General features: G+C 45.2%; 1 protein-coding gene across 2 annotated transcripts; it reads right to left on the bottom strand.

Moving 5' to 3' along the window:
* Window positions 1-2338: 2338 nt before the first annotated feature.
* Window positions 2339-15613, bottom strand: ISL1 (ISL LIM homeobox 1). 2 transcript variants are annotated; one of them, XM_071581407.1, is made up of 7 exons: window positions 15385-15613; window positions 15176-15284; window positions 14043-14232; window positions 10848-11107; window positions 8620-8906; window positions 7061-7228; window positions 2339-4798 (listed from the first exon to the last, which is right to left on the bottom strand). In XM_071581407.1, exons 2-7 carry the CDS (start codon window positions 15201-15203, stop codon window positions 4682-4684), a joined length of 1050 nt encoding a protein of 349 aa, XP_071437508.1. In that variant the 5' UTR covers window positions 15204-15284; window positions 15385-15613; the 3' UTR covers window positions 2339-4681. The 2 variants fall into 2 exon arrangements, with proteins under 2 accessions (XP_071437508.1, XP_071437509.1); XM_071581408.1 differs by having other exon boundaries at window positions 8620-8903; window positions 15176-15613.
* Between the last annotated feature and the right edge of the window lie 763 nt (window positions 15614-16376).

Below are 16376 nucleotides of genomic sequence, written 5' to 3'. Positions count from 1 at the left end.
CGGAGCGCGCCCGGGCCGACCGTCGGGGTCACTGCCTCGGGGCCGCCGATCCCGGGACACCGGGCCCGGGGCGGGGTGCGCGGTGCGGATCTGCCTCGGTGAGGCTGCGCGCCCTCCCTCCTTGGCCTCGAACAAACGCTTGTTTAGTGGCTCTTAGCCCCTGCAGGAAATTTAAGGAAAATTCAAACGAAACAACACAGCCTGATGTAAAAGCAGCATCTTCCGTCTGGGATGCAGCGCAGAGCGGCGCTCAAAGCCTGCCTTGAGCTCCGGCACGGGCATAAGGCTCGGAGAAAGGTACCCATTTATTTTGCTCGCCTTGCCCCTGGCTCATGAGGGCACATATCGCGCAGTATGGAAAGGTCGGGTATACAGAAGAGCCTCCTCCGCTCCCCGCCCCACCCCCTCCTCTTCCCCGGAGCCTGCCTCCTTGGGAGCTGCCTTCTCTGCCTGCACTTCACAAGCCCCGGGAGGTGAGGAGTGATCCTCCAGCACGGCCAGTACACTGGGAGCTGTTAAGTTTATGTTTGTGGCGCCTGAGCTCAAACAGTCATTCAGTGGCTTGCTCTGTTATCAAGAAAACAACAATCAGGAACAATCAGTAAACAGGATCTCTTTCCAGCCCCTTTATTAACTACTTACAGCTCCGCTGAAGCACGCAAAGTGTCCAGCAGCGTAATCTTTCACCGTAAAACGCTGTCGGCGTTTCGGGCGTGCAGAGTGGGCCGGCGAGGATAGGTGTTCCTGAAACCCATTTACACCCCGGACCCTTGAACCCTCGCCTGCTCCGTCCCGGGGGCTGCGGTGCAGCTGGGACTGCGGCGGCCTGAGGGCTGGAACCGCCGGAGGGACACTCACTCCTTCCCTGATGTCCACTCTTGGGTGACTCAATGTGAATTTGTTAAGATATTTATGCATAATATGTATAAAAGCAAACACTTACTGTTGAGGTGTTTAATTGATCTCAACTTGGCTTCTGCGTCTCATTGCTACGTTGGCTGAGGATGCTGAGAGCTAATTAACCTGGTACAAATATTGAAATGAGAATAGTTTGAATATTGATCTCAGTGTGTACAAACAAAATCCTCAGAGAAATTACAGCAGGCTTTAATAGGCCTTATTTGGCATTATTAAAACTAGCTGCAGCAAAAAGAAAACCGGAGGATCTGGGGCTGCTCATCGCCACACTCATCTGTATTGGAAAAAGAAATCAGACCAGGAACCTGACAGCACCATAAAGACTTGCATTTCATGAAGAGTATCCTTTTTTGTCCTTTACACAAATCCTACTACCAAGCCTAGGAAGGGTGTTCTCCTGAAGCTACTAGGAGAATCGGACCATAGTTTGTCTTTATTTGCTCCACGGCGAAAAACACTCGAAAGTTTGCGGGATGCTACAAATGTATACAATGGAAAAGGCGACCAAAGGCCATTAAAGAAATTATTTTAAAATAAGGCGAGTTTTGTTTCGAGGGTGGAGGCTCCGCGGTGACACCCGCTCTGCGGGGCCGCAGTGGCTCGGGGACCGCGGAGACCCCTGAGTGGCCGCCGCAGAAGTGACCCGCTTGCCCTCCCACGGACAGTGTTAGGCGGCTCGGGCTCCCCGCGGGGGTGCAGGCAGGAGCCTGGAGGTAGGTGTGGGTGCAGTCACATCCCGAGCGGGGTTCCCGCCTGCAGCTCTCTGCAGAACCGCCGCAGCTTTCCGACTCCAAACACACGCTGCTGCCCCGTGTGTTCCAAGGGGCGAGGCGCTACATTGGCAGCCAAAACGTCAGCCTCTACCTCCCGACGGGCGGCTTATCTTGCCGACTGCCCCAGCCCCCCGGAGGGCGCGCCGAGACCGCGGGGCGCCAAGCAGGACTGAGGGGCCCTCCCCTCGAGGGGCAGACGGCCTAAGTCGCCTTTCCCTCCTACGTGGCCCTCGTAGCGGGCAGACATCCACCGGCCCGAAGATCCTCCCCGGGACCAGGAGGCAGCGGGCCCGCCGCTCTCAGCAGCGCCCCGGCGCGCAGGTTCTCTCTCGGGGTCCCCTGCGCCTCCACATAACTCCGCGGAGCCGCGGCTTTTCCCACCTACGCGTTAAGCCTCTCAGCGGTAAGAAGCAAAGGCAAAGGCCGAATTACCCTGCCCTTACAAGTTTTCAGCGCCGGTTACAGACCCTCCCGAGTCGTAGGCTGCGTCTCCAAACTCACACAAGTAAGAGCGACTCCAACAACTTACATGTCAGACCACTGGGCAGAAATGATACCCCTCTCCCTCCCGCCCCCCGAAGTGCTGTACCAATCCTCTGATCCTGCATGAAAACACAAGGGTTACTGATCACACAGTTTAAGGTAGATTTCATATTTATTTAAATATTTATCAAGTACTCAAAAATGTATTACACTTGAGCATACAAAATGAATCCAGTTTCTAATCAGGATGTTTGAAATCCTTGTATTAGATTTTAAACATTTTTTAATGTTCTCTGTACTGTCGAAATGGTTTGTCTATAGCTGAGATTGCTCAGGGTGGGCTGAGATGGTGAGGAGGTAGGGAAAAGAAGGTTATGTTAAGAAAACATTGGGGTTTGGAGTAACTGACATGCAAACCAACTTGTCTTTGTCAGACTAAAAATCTCTGTATATTCCAGTCCTTAAGGGTGTTTTGAAGCGAACCTTTGTCCTGTGCTGGCCGGGAGCACTAAAGAGCACTTGGATTGGAGCAAAAACAACCCTTTCCCATTTTTTTTCTTTACTTCTTTCTACTTTTCCCCAAGAAATCGCCCACATTTCGAGCTTTCACCACCCTCTGCCCCTCAAATTAAAAAAAAAAAGGAAGAAAATAGGGAGTGAAGAGAGGGAAGTCGACAGAAAATAAGGAACATATTCGTGCAATTTCACAGCAATATCCCCGACAGAAATATCCCCACAACTATTCCTCCTGCAGCATTATTTAATTGTTTTGACAGCAGACACTGATAAATAATGGTCGTACTTGACTTGTTAAGCAAAAAGCGTCCTTTTTATCAGGAGCTTATACTTAAAGCACAGGTCACTTCAACAATCTCAACAACGAGGCTTTGGTATACAGCACTTTCTTTTTATTATTTCTTTAAAAATAGTAGAACTCAGCAAAAAGCCAGAGCTCCCAGTTCTTTAGATGTCTTAACGTTATGTCAGATCATGCCTAGAGTAATATCACTTTTAAGGACAACGGATGGGGTGGGGAGGAACAAGAGACTTTCTAACGTTATCGATTGAAAGCTAAGGCATCCAACTAGCCCTGATACAGTTGTTGAAACGGAAATTTACAAGCTGGTCGTTAATACTTGCAATAAAATATCACACTCGTTTTATTCACTAACGACCTGCTTTGCATGCAATATTTTATTTCAGGTATTTTAGCTGCTAACCTGTAAATATTTAAAAGAGGGAACTTTGTTCATTATTTAATGTTAATATTAATATTATTTCTCTATTTCAAACGCTTATCTAGTGAAATAGTCCTGAAGATATAATAATTCTACATATGGCGCTTTTATTTCACATCATATTTAAGGAAAGAAAAAGGACAAAACCCACATAGAATTAGACATATAATTCAAAGACCACGGTACAACCTTTTCTTTTTTTTTTTCTTTTTTCTATTTTTTTACTTGAGCAAACAAAAAATAGTCAAATGACATGAAAAGTGGCAAGTCTTCAGATAATAAATAATAAATTACTTTATAATTTTGCAATGCAAGAGCAAACAAAAAGTGGTTTTTTTTCTCTTTTTGCTTTTCCACTTTTTAACCTTTTTTTTTTTACTTTTTTTTTGTGTTTTTCTAGAGAGTGAGAGAGAAAGAGAAAGAGAAAGACAGAAAAACAGTCGTTATAACCAATGATTATACACATCTTTGTGGGAGGGGAAGGTTCTTGGGCAGACACATTTCAAACACAATCCCGAGACGCTTTGTGGCAAAATAGAGGTATACCTTGTTGCAATGTTTTTATAAATCGGTTTTAAAGAGGAAATCAGAAACCTATTTTTAATCACTTCAGACTTAGTAGGGGCTGGATCTCAACCAAACAAAACCAAAACCCCTCTACAGACGCGCTAGAAGAGACCCAGGAAACAACACCTTAAGAGTCAACTAAAAACAACATTGCAAACCAATGCAGCTCCACCTTCCCGCAAGGAATCTTTCAACAATGCAGGGCTGAATCGTCTCTTTCATGAGGATGGAAAACCTACTGGAGCTTCTTTTGGCAAGGCTATCCCCAAGACAGAAACAGCACCATTCGGTTTGGGAGGACCGGATAGAATGCCCCGCTACCTTGGTTTCTCCCTAAGATGTGCAGTCAAATGAAAAAGATTTTTTTTTTGAGATCCATGAGTACAAATCCTTTGTATTTGGAAAACGTCTTTTTGATCCTCCTTTGATCATTGAAAAGTATGGGGTTTATGGTTCTTTTTAGTATATTTTCTAGTAAGATCCCATGATTGTCTTCACAGTGTTGCTACCATATTACCTTGTCTTTTCAAACATGACTCCGTTCATCTCATGGAACAATTTCTTGCTAGGTTTCTTACAAGGTTGTTAAATATTCTTTCCCTCTAAACTTCGGAGTCCCAACACGTTCACTTTCCCACTCTCTCCAACAGGGGTGAGGGTAAGGGCAGAAACAACAACAACAGAAATTTGAATGAATGTTCTTCATGCCTCAATAGGACTGGCTACCATGCTGTTGGGTGTATCTGGCAGCTGAGAGGACATTGATGCTACTTCACTTCCAGTAGAATTGGAACCGGGTCCTCCTTCTGAAAAATTAACCTGCCAAATAATAAAAAAAAAGAAAGAAATAAAAAAAAAAAGAAAAAAAAGGAAAAAAAAAGAAAAAAAAGAAAAAAAGAGGAAAAAAAGAAGAAAAATAAGAAAAAGAAGTATTGCTACAACTGTAAAAATCAAAGAAAAGTAGCAGGCAAAGAAGAACACGAAAATAAATACACAAGGCATGCAGCTGAATGGCCTTATACATCTCCACAGGAGGCTGTGTCACTGCTGGTTGCTCTGTTTAGCTTCCCCATTGACTTCACACGAACCTTCTTCAGGCCTTCGGCCAAATCACCGAGAAAAAGTAGATTAAAAAAAAGGAAAAAGAAGACTGAAAAATCAAGCAAATAAACAAACAAACTTATTAATGAGGCCTTCTTCCCTGTCTTGCAAGAGTGGCAATCCCAACAGGATGTTCTAGTCAATTATTTAGGAGTGCATGTGTTTTCTTGACACGAAACTGAAAGGTTACCTTTTTCCCCTTTTGTGCACATACCAAAATAAACGTGGAAGAAGCATCCAGCAGTAGAAGGCATTTGAAACCAGCCGTCCTCTTTCATTTGTGATTCGAGGCGGGTGCTATCTCCTCTTAATGAGAGTCAGTTTGATAAAAAAGGTCACCCTATTCCATCCGAATGTGCCCCGCTGCTCCTGTTAGTTTAGGAGCAGCGTTAGGAAAAGGCATGATTTGAAGGGTGGAGCTTTACTAATCCAAAAGCATTTCTTTGGCACCTATTTAGCTGGGCAATCCTGTGATTAAGGCCCTTTCCAGATTAGAGACGTGCCTTGAACAGCAGATGAACTGTCTGTTCCATCCCCTATTCTTTAACTCTTTTTAGTAACACATGTTGGGGCGAATATTTATCAGTATTGATCTGTCAGTCTAAGGATCTATCTACCAATAAGCATATGTGTATTTTTACTACCCATCTTCTATTCTGCTTTTGGTTTGGTTTTTATTCTTTTTTTTTTTTTTTGAAGTATTCCATACAAAAACTCCCTGTATCAAAGATTTTTGAAGTCACATATTCTGTCAAGGCACAGTAAAGTAAGGCAAGAGAAGGAGACAATTTTTTTTCCTGTCTGATGGAGAGCTTGATAAAAGCACGGAAAGCAGTGGTTGCTCTAGATGCAGGAGGATGCAACTAGCCCTGCTGTTGTGCTACATTTCCTGAGCAAGCACTGTGTGCCAGCGAGGGAACCACACTGCAGACTGCTGTTGGACAAAAGAAAAGTGATTCTGCAAGAAAGCATGGTATTAAATGAAAAAGATTTGAACACAATGCTAGATTCAGCTACAAACCTTTGTCTTCCATTGGCTCATGTAAGAAAAAGTGTCCAACAGATCAAAAAAAGGTTTATATGTTAATTTTTCATAACTATTATTTTGAATCATTGAAATACCATACACAACGTACCTTACTATTTTAAAGATCTGGTTTTAACACACTTAGGCCAGGAAATTGAGTTAAGACTGAACTTCTGTCCTTAGTTCACATTTTTGGGCCTAAGTATTGAAGATAATATGGTCCCATATGAGCTGCCAAATGATGTAGGCATAAGGAAGGGAGTTAAGAACAGAATTTATTCTAAAGGGTCTGTTTTCTTTCTGCAGTTTATTATATTGCTTGAATTTTTCACCTGAATACATGCTAATAATTTCCTTTTCAAAGGACAATATTTAATCTATATTTCTGTTTATATATAGATATATAAAGTTATATCTAGAGGTACATGTTTAACACAAGGACTTCAAAATTTGAATTAAGTGATTCATATTTGTGTGACAAAACAAGGGCCCCTGATGATTCATTGCAGTCATGTATTTAAAATTCACCCTATGGTGTAAAGGTAGAACTGGCCCCAAATGGGGAAAGGTAAATTTTATAAACTGGTTTCACAATTCTAAGTACAGTTAAGTGACACATGAAGAATGTTTTAGTTCTCTGGATAGAGGTGCTCTCAGTTTTCAGGAGTGTGAAAGCTGAGTTATTCTCAGACCTGGGTCAAGCCTTATCCGAACTCACACTCAACTCAGCTAGAGCTCTACTGTACACTAAGGTAGATTTTGCATCAACCCCTCTGAAAAGAATTCAGTTCTCCATGCTAACAGGTGCTATCACGCGCACCTTCCAATTTCAGGAAAAAGCAGCAATGTCTGGATTGCTCGTCTCACTGAGAGCATCTGACACCTTTAATGAGTCCCCCATTGCTCTGCCCCAGGTACCGACTGACCGGCTCAGGCTGGGAACCGACACTTACTAGTTGCTGAAAAGCAGGTTGGTCTATGTCACTCTGCAACGCGAAGTCACTCAGTACTTTCCAAGGCGGCTGGTAACTCTGCACCTCCACAGGATTCGCCTGCAAACCACCATCATGTCTCTCCGGACTAGCAGCCACCATAGGAGTTCCTGTCATCCCTTGGATATTCTGTAAACAGCCCAGCAAAAGATGTTAATGAGCTTGGTTAGCTTTATTGTATATAAGTGCTGAGTCAATAAACTGCTTTCTATCTTATCTATACGGTCGCTTGTATTTGCTTTGTTAATCTGCTGTGAATGTCTTACTCTATTCTGCTCTAGGTCAGCCTGTTCCTGCCCACTGGATTTATCACGGTGGAAGTTTACTTTCTTTCTCTTTAATCCTCCTATTCGTCTGAAGGCATTCCCCCTCCGCCCCAAGCCTTCTTAAACATGAGCACTCTGTATCTCGACTGCCGATGTTCGTCTCAGAACAAGAAACGGTTAATTCTGCTCCCTTCCTATGTCGTATCTAGGCTGGTTTTGTCCTGCTGGACCTTAACTGGATCGTATATCCACTGCACGGCATCCACTGGGATACGTCATTACCGCGCTCTTAAAAAAACAAAACAAAACAAAACAAAACAAAACACCACTAGCCCTCCCAGTATGCCCTGTGGTGCAGGCACAGTGTACAACATAACTCCAAGCCTCGACGAATAGATTGTTCAGGCGAGTTAATAATAGCGTGGTTTATTGCATTCCAACAGGGTAAAATGAAACTCCTTAAATTCCACTTAACTAGGCAGCCTTATGAATTAATAGTCATTCTCAGGTCAGTCAACATACACAGGGAGAGTAACAGACTCTTCTTCAAGTGGACTAACAACAAAAAGGAAAAAAATGGCCTAAAATGGAGACTGTTTGTTCTGTTTTCTGCTTGTTTGCATCACACATGCAAATGTCTGCAGGCAAGACATCAACATATATATAATTATATATAAATTAACCTCTAAACATGATAATAATTCCGAAAAATCTGCATTGTCTTTGTCTTTTTCTACAGTAAGTGCAATGACAAACACATACCTATACACACTGTAGTAAATAAAATGTTAAGAAAAATACATTAATTTCACTTTTACCCTTTTTAAACTTTTTTTGCTACTGCATTTACTCCTGTTTAAAACGATGGAAGAGAGCGAAAGAGTCCTTTTCATTTTAAGGGGTCCTTTGCATTTGCAATATCAGCATTACACAAGGCTGGACTTATTACATCCCATAAGATTGGCAGGTCGCAATTTATGCTTCAGAGAAGTTAGTCTAAACCACTGCGTATTTCTTTGCCCCGCAAAAGATACGGGCTCGCTTGAGCAGGCGTCTGGTCTGTTTCGATTGCACTGACAGCAGAAACAAACGCATAATAGCTAAGTGGTATCGTTTTCTTTGTTTTAAGGGAAGTCGCAAAAAATCACAACCGAGGCATCAAACCGAGCCCTGGGGCTGTCCGGAACGCACATACCCCTGGCGTGTCTCCTTGGGAATTAAAGAAGAACACGGACAGAGGCTGAAGACACTTACAGTTTTGTCATTGGGTTGCTGCTGCTGAAGTTGCTTCATCATAATGCTCCTTTTTTTGTCCTTGCATCGCTTGTTTTGAAACCAAACTCTGATGACTCTCGGGCTGAGGCCAGTCATTTCTACCAGTTGCTCTTTCATGAGGGCATCAGGCCTGGGGTTGGCAGCGTAGCAGGTCCTCAAAGTGTGAAGCTGTTTTTCATTAAGGACAGTTCGGACTCGGGTGGTCTTCTCTGGCTGCTTGTGGACGTGGGGCCGCAGAGCAGGCTGTCTGGCAGAGATAGGTTCTGCTGTAGGGGAAGGGAGGAACAGGATCCCCATGAGTAGGAAGCAGGGAGTCTGCAGAGACTACGAATCTAAGCTGGTGGGACAGGGGGAGGGAGAAGAAGGGGCGGGTGGTGAACCCTCTTTCAAAGGCCATTCAAACACTCAGATCTGCTGACTTGGAGCTACTGCAGCCTCCTCTGCTTTATGCGCTGGTGGAGTGACTGACATTTCTGACTCCTCAGATAATTAATTTGTAAAAACAAACCATCCCCCTAAAACCCGTAATGACAGAATCTTGAACCTGTATGAGACTTGACATGGGAGGGCGAGTTCGCTAAGGTACATGTGCACTAGGAAAGGAGAGGGAGGGCTTTGTTTATTTAGTTCCTACAAATCACCAAAACAGATTTTTGCACAAAATTAATGAAAGAATACTTCTTAAATTAATTATGATTGGAATCTGCTTCTTTTATAGTGTATCTAGCTCAGTTTAGCCAGAAGCCGCTATAACATGCAACAAACCCCAGCAGTCTGATGCTTCCAAATCAAAGCAAAACAAGCCAAACCCCTTGCACCATGTTCAAGGAGGAAAAACCTGTGAGAGCCCTGTATCCCAAAGCACGAATGATAGGGTCTGTCTTAGAAAGTGGAGGTGCTAGGTGTATTTGTTCAGACTTTAGAAAAATAATTTTTAAAAAATGTTTAGCTGATTCTTTTAAAAGGAGAGCAACCCCAGCAACTCATGGGAACCATCAAGAAATGCAAAACTCTGGGTAGCATCACATCAAGAGCTAAAAGTGTTCTGTGATTCTGTCATTCTTCTGTGCGTTTTGTAGCTGCATCTATGTAGGTATAATTTGACCCAGTCAAGGGAAAAAAATAAAAACACTATCGCTCTGGGTTTTTCCCTAAAACTGTTTAGCTAACATTCTGAGGTGCTCGCTTTTGTACAGTCGGGTTCCGACTTCTCTAATTATAACAACACATCAACAAATGCGATGAAGGCAATACGAAGACTTCAAATCTTATCACTACTATACCTGCCGATATAAATGAGCCTTTCGGAGGCATGCACAATCTCTCTAGAATTCTGCCCTGACCAGGTGCAGGATTATTTCTCCTCAAGTATAGATATGCTGAAAGCAGCTCAAAAAAGGAAAATGAGCCCGTTTTAGCATAGCTAAACATTGCAAACAACCTTCCGAGTTACAGTTACATGCACAGCAATAATGCAGGCCAGCCTTGTATCGTCCAGCCTACATTGCCTCAAAGAAGTGTCCCATCCTAAAGCTAAGCGTTCCTGAGTATCTGACGTACCACGTCGAGAACTAGAAGTGTGAGTGAAGTTGTGAGGTGGGGTGACTCGGAAGTTAAAGGGCTGAGTTTAGAGAGGAAATTTTCATCAAATCCCATGAAACGTTTCAAGAAGGCAAAGTCACTTTAAAACCCAATTAGCGAAGATTAGCTTGTTGACAGTTTTAAATTACAGCCTAAGCGCTCGCCTGTAGTTATGAAGTCTATCTCTTTTCGGACCCCACTTCCTTCAGGGCTCAGAACAGCTTCTTGCACACGCTCCTGAGGCAGCCGAAGGGATAGGCTGGCGCTTTGCCGCAGACCTGCTCCCCGCAGCGGCTCGTCCCTCTCAGGGTCAGGGCTGCCCCGCGCTCGGGAGGGTATGACGGAGGAGTCTCGCACTCGGTGTGCGGTGGGGACAGGAGGAGCGCAAGCTGGCGGGCGGGGGTGCGGACCCTGCGCAGGTGTTCCACCTCACGCGTCCCGCGAACGCGGGCATTTCTCGTGGCAGCTGGACCCGCGGCAACCCCGGGCACGGGGCGCGTCGCCGCCGCCGCCACTCCGCGGGAGAGCGGGAACCGCTGGGAGCGTGGAGCTCTCCCCGCCGCCCGGCGCGGGGCCGGGCGTCGCCAAATCCCGCGGGCTTCCGCGGCGCTGGGCACGGGCGGTACCTGCCATCTGCAGCGGCCGGGCGGGGTGTAGGGGGCTGAGGGGGTCCCCGCCGCCCAGGCTGGCCCGCTCCACCACGTCGTGGTCCGCCCGGCAGAAGAGGCCGTCCTCCCGCAGCGCGAATTCATCGCCGGGGATGAGCTGGCGGCTGCAGGCCACGCAGCGGAAACACTCGATGTGGTACACCTTGGCGCGGGCGCGCATCACGAAGTCATTCTTGCTGAAGCCGATGCTGCATTTGGCGCACTTGATGCCGTATAACCTGAGCAGGGCCCAGCCCAGAAAGAAGGAGAAGGGAGGGAAGGAGGGAGAGCACGGAGGGGGAGGGGAGAGGGTAAGGAAGGGGCGGGGGGGGGGGGGGGGTAGTGAGAAGGGGGAGAAAGGAAAGGAAAAAAGAAAGAGGTTTTCACTCCGGCTCGTGGGCAGCCCCTGGCCCCGCGCAGACGCGCCACACGCAATGCACTACTTTAAAAAGCACGGAAAATGCAAAAATCAGAAGAGGAAAAGAATCAGCCGGATTCGTTTGCTGTCCATGTGCTGATCCCCATGCCGTAAAAGGCGGAAGGCACCCGAACGCACCCGTGGAAGAGAGGAGTGGGGAGACAAAGGTGGAAGAAGAAGAAGATAAAAACCAAACAACCCGACTCCTTTTCTTTCCGAGGAGATCCGACCTCTCCCTCCTGCCCCAGCGCCCGAGCTGAAGCAGGAGTGGGGCCGTCCCTGCCCTCTCACTGCCTCCTCACCTGACCTAGCCTGGCCTGGGGCTGAACTAGACTACCAGTGCATACCACGGAAGACGACGCTGCTGAAGCTGTCGTCCACTCTTCACACACAAACCTGCCAGCCTCACCAAACTGCGGCATTTTTTGCACTGAACCCACTCAGGGCTTGTGCCGCTTGATATGTGCCCGGACTGCTGTCAGCTTAGCCTCTGGAACGCAGCAGGGGTGACTCTGCCAGTGCAGGGTCTCTTCCCTTGGTCCCCTCTCACCAGGTTAATTTTATACAATATAAGCATACACACATGCCTCCTCAGGCTCTCATATATAGCAGCTTAACTCCTGCCCCCAGCTAAAAGGCTGGTTGAGTGCTCTGGCTTTGTAGCCTGTCCCTACCTCAGCGTCCCTGCCCTGTTTCCCCTCCTCCTGACTCTCCCACCTTGAGCCGAGGCTCAAGCCCTCCAGTAGGAATGAGAGGGCAACTTCTTGCTGACAGCCCCACAAGGCAAATAATAGGCTTCTGGAGTGGGTGGTGGGGGCCTCTCTCCCATGGAGGAAAGGGGTGCAGTTCACCGATCAGTAGATGAACACGACAAAACGCTCCAGCTCGGGTGCCTAGAACTGTAGTCTCTCGCTCCCAATGAGTGCTCTTTAGCCAGAAGCCTTCTTGAAACTATGTAAAATTAACATCTTTCTGCAAATATATGGATATGGGCACATATGCATGCTCATGATCCACAGAATTGTGAAAATTATTCCTAAAGCTGAGCTATGATTTATTTCTATTCATTTCCTCACCAGTATACATCCTTAGAGATACAGGCTGTAGTGCATGCATGTGGATATGGATGTTATTTAAACACTTCTTTAGCTGCTATGGCTATAGAGGTGTACTAATTCTGTATTCAGAAGTACATACATCCAAATTATAGAATTTTGAGACGAAAAACCCCAAACAAGCATCTAGACAGCAAAAGAACAGAATCATCATGAAGTATGGGCATTCATATATACAAAAGTTGTGGTGGTTGCCCCCAGGTTTGACAATTATAGATCGGCTCATGGTCTAATTCAAAGTCACCTTACATGTAACGTACATCTTCCTTTTTAAATTGTAGCAAATTAGATACATTCCGTATTAATTTAAAAGATCAGCACTTGTCTTTTTTTTTCTGCTTAAATTTCTCCCGCTGAATTCTATCAGCAGGTAAGTGAACACATTTCTGTTAAAACGTTTTCCTCTCATCTGGGGTCAGTGGGACGACAACATTTAAAAGAATGGCTACAAAGTTCGTTTAAAAGTAAAGAATTTAGAAAAAAAAAGGCTAAAAAGTCTGGGTTTCTCCATTGTAGAACTTGGAGAATAATCTCACAATGGCTTGAAAGAATAGTCTGTTTATAAATTGTGCACTGGAGAAGGAAAGACTGAAGGGTTCTACTCCAATTCAGAATTACACAGAAATCAGAAGATATCTTAGATGTATAGGTGACTTGCTTGCAAAACTTTCTGGGGAAAAAAATACTGTTCATACCACAGTGTCATGCAAACTTCTGATTTGGCAAACCCAGTAGGTGACACTGAAAAGGATCAGCATGACCCAGGAGCACAAATAATAAACACACTCGAAATTCCTCCTTTGGTTTCTTTATAGTGTCAGGATTGGCAATGCTCACATTTTATCAGTTACCAGATTTTAATGTGAGGAAGGAAGCGGTTCCATTATCTAAATATACCCAATTGTTCACGAACAGATGATGGGCAATTTGATCTGCTCTGTCTAATTCATCAGTACAGATAAGATAAGAAAGAAAAGGCAGTCAGATATCACCAAAGGGGTTAATATTTAAAAAGATTAAATGTCAGTTATTTTAGCTAAGAAATATTTCATCTAGTTTTTAGCATCACCATAAAAGGAACGTCCAATATGAAAGGAAGTTTGGGGTTTGGTTTTGTGTTCCTTTTGCTTTTTGTTTTTGACAGGCCTAGTTTACGTAGGGTTTTTTTTTTGCTGTGGGGTTTTTTCACCCTTGTATTTATTTTTGCGGCATTCAAGCTTGAAGAGCCTTTCTTATGAATGCCATTATGTCTTTGCAAAAACTCAGAGGGATGCTTTCCTCAGGTTGTGTTAGAAAGTGGTCACTTCTGTATTGGTCATAATATTGCACTATTGAAAATATTCATTATCTACGATTTCCCACCTTGTTAGAATCACAGATTGCATTGCCAAAGTTCTCAGAAAGATCGTACACAGTCCCAAACCTGGTTATGTTTATACAGAAATTTGCATTTGAATTTATGTAATAAAAACTTCACAATTAACTTTTTCCCTCGCCGGTCTACCTATGGAAGACCACTTAAAAATACAATTGTCTCTTACCCTCTTCCTTACAAATTTTTCTCTTGGTGTTTCCGTCAAATTTACAGTTAAAAAGAAAAATAAAATCTCACCGAAGAATTAAACAACATAAATGGCGTACCTGATATAATCTCTTTTACAGTAGGTTTTGCCATCCCTAACAAAGCACGTACAGGTCTCGTCCAAATACTGATTACACTCTGCACACTTCAAACATGCCGCATGCCATTCCAAATCCGGAGAAACCCTCAGAATATACTGATCGTGAATTTGATTGCCGCAACCAACACATAGCGAAATCAGACGTTTTTCTGAAATGAAAATAAATACATGGTTGACTAACCGTTTACTCTCCTACAGAGATAAACATACTTTTAATGCCATTTCCTCATAAAGCGTATTCTGGAAGTGTTGTTTGATTTTGCATTTTTTTGTCTGCTTTGGGATTTTTGGTGAGATTATTTAGGGTTGCTTTTTTGGGGGGAGGGGGGACGGGGGTCTGATGGGCTTTTTTGGGAAGTTGTTGGTTTTGGGGGGGGTTGGGTTTTTTTTGGTGAGAGTATTGCACTTTTGGATGGTAACTGAACTGTGCCATCAAAACCTTCCCTCATTTAGAATGGAGGTGGAATATATGTTAAAACCCAAACATGAAGAGCCTTCTTGGGGTGAAGATCCTCATTTCACAAGCCTTGCATGGAATCAAAACTCCAAACTCCCATGTAGTGTTATTTTTATTTTATTATTTGCTTGGCTGAATGCCTTACGAGGAGAGCACCTATGTGTTTTATTTCATATTTTAAGCGGCTCTAACTGGACGCGATGAAGCGTGGTTGCGTGCACTTCCCATTCAGCCCTTTCCCTCAGAAGAGGGGAATCGAGGCTTCCAGCAAGAGCAAACATCATTGCGGTTGTCACTTGCTCTCTTTTGCAAAGGCTAATGCTAATTCCCCTAGACCGACTAGGTGCTGGATAGTCAGACAGCCTCACCGCAGTCTATCAGGAGAAGAATTTAAGGCTCCGTGGTTGGAGATCCCATTAAAATCCTGTCCGCTCCACAAACTTTAAAAGAGAGCAGGACTCCGGGCTGTTAACATATAACGCTACGACGTTAAAACAGAGCAAGCATGCAGGCATGGCAACAAAGGTACCTTCTCTACCATTCAAATGAAGTTCAGCACTTTAGCAGTTCGCCTGCCTGAGACGATTACAATAGACAGCACATTTATTCCAACAACGGTAAAGATTCCGCCTTACTTTTTGGTGGGTCTCCCATGTCTCCCATATCTGTAAGAGGGTGTAATGTCCACAGTGAAATGGTGTACGATTTCGTTTTAAGACCCCAAAGTAGGTTTGAGAGCTGTCGCTAAAAACAAAAATAATAATAATAATAAAAAGAAGTAGTAATAACAAAAATAAAAAAGGTGAAATCGCAAAAAAAAAAAAAGAGAAAAAGAATATCGCACAAAACACCACCGGCGTGGGGCACTGTCAGGGGCTGCGGAGAAAGAAGGGGGTGCGCGGTGAGGCGCGGTGCGGGACGCGGCGCCGGGGGCGCGGCGGGGTCCAGCCGCGCCTAGCGGAGCGGTGGCGGTGCGGTGGCGGCGCTGCGCGGTGCGGTGCGGTGCGGTGCGGTGCGGTGCGGTGAGGTGCGGTGCGGTGCGGTGCGGAGGCGCGGCGGTGCCGAGCTGAGCGCTGGCGGCTCGGGCTCTCGCCTCACCCTTATCTCTTACTCAAACTTCTCTGCTCCAACTCAGCCCGCTCGCCATTGGCCTGACGTCACGCGCGGGGACGTCACGCCTGCGCGCGCCCATTGGCCGCAGGCAGCGCGGCGCAGCTGTTCTGATTATCATATTTCAGCGTCTGGCGGCTCGGCGGCCCCGGCTCGGGTTCGCAGAGGCAACTTTTCCTCGCTCCTTATTTGTATTTCCCTTTATACTTCTTGTCGCTCCTCTCCGTCGCCGTCACTTATCTCCTGTCACACCTTTCATTCTGGTTCCTGGCCCCGCTCGGGGTCCGCCATCCCTTCCCCCACTTAGGGTTTGCCGTAGCATGTGTACCATTCCCATACATACATATATGTATGTATATGTATGTGTATGTGTATATGTATATGTATGTATATGTATATGTCTGTATGTGTATATGTGTATATACGTATATGTGTATATACACACACATACACATATATATACATGTAAACATATATTATTCTTGGTGGTAATGTTAATCCAACTATTTCCTTTCGGAATATTTATCTTTCCCAGGCAGCTGCCACGCTCTGGTTTGCCTAGGCGGAGCTGCCCTGAGCTTTGCGAGAGAGGGCAGGGTAGGATGTCTGGGCATGGCCTCAGCCAAGAGATGAGACTGTTCGTGTTAGTCATCCAGCCTCCTTCTCTCTCAAAATCGCGGATAAAATCTTCATATACTTCTGTTTAAACACAAGATCGAAGAAGGT

This window comes from Pithys albifrons, chromosome Z (genome assembly GCF_047495875.1).
Source record: "Pithys albifrons albifrons isolate INPA30051 chromosome Z, PitAlb_v1, whole genome shotgun sequence".
NCBI lineage: Eukaryota > Metazoa > Chordata > Aves > Passeriformes > Thamnophilidae > Pithys > Pithys albifrons.
Note: the sequence above shows the minus strand (reverse complement) of the source record. Positions and strands in the feature narration are given on the sequence as shown.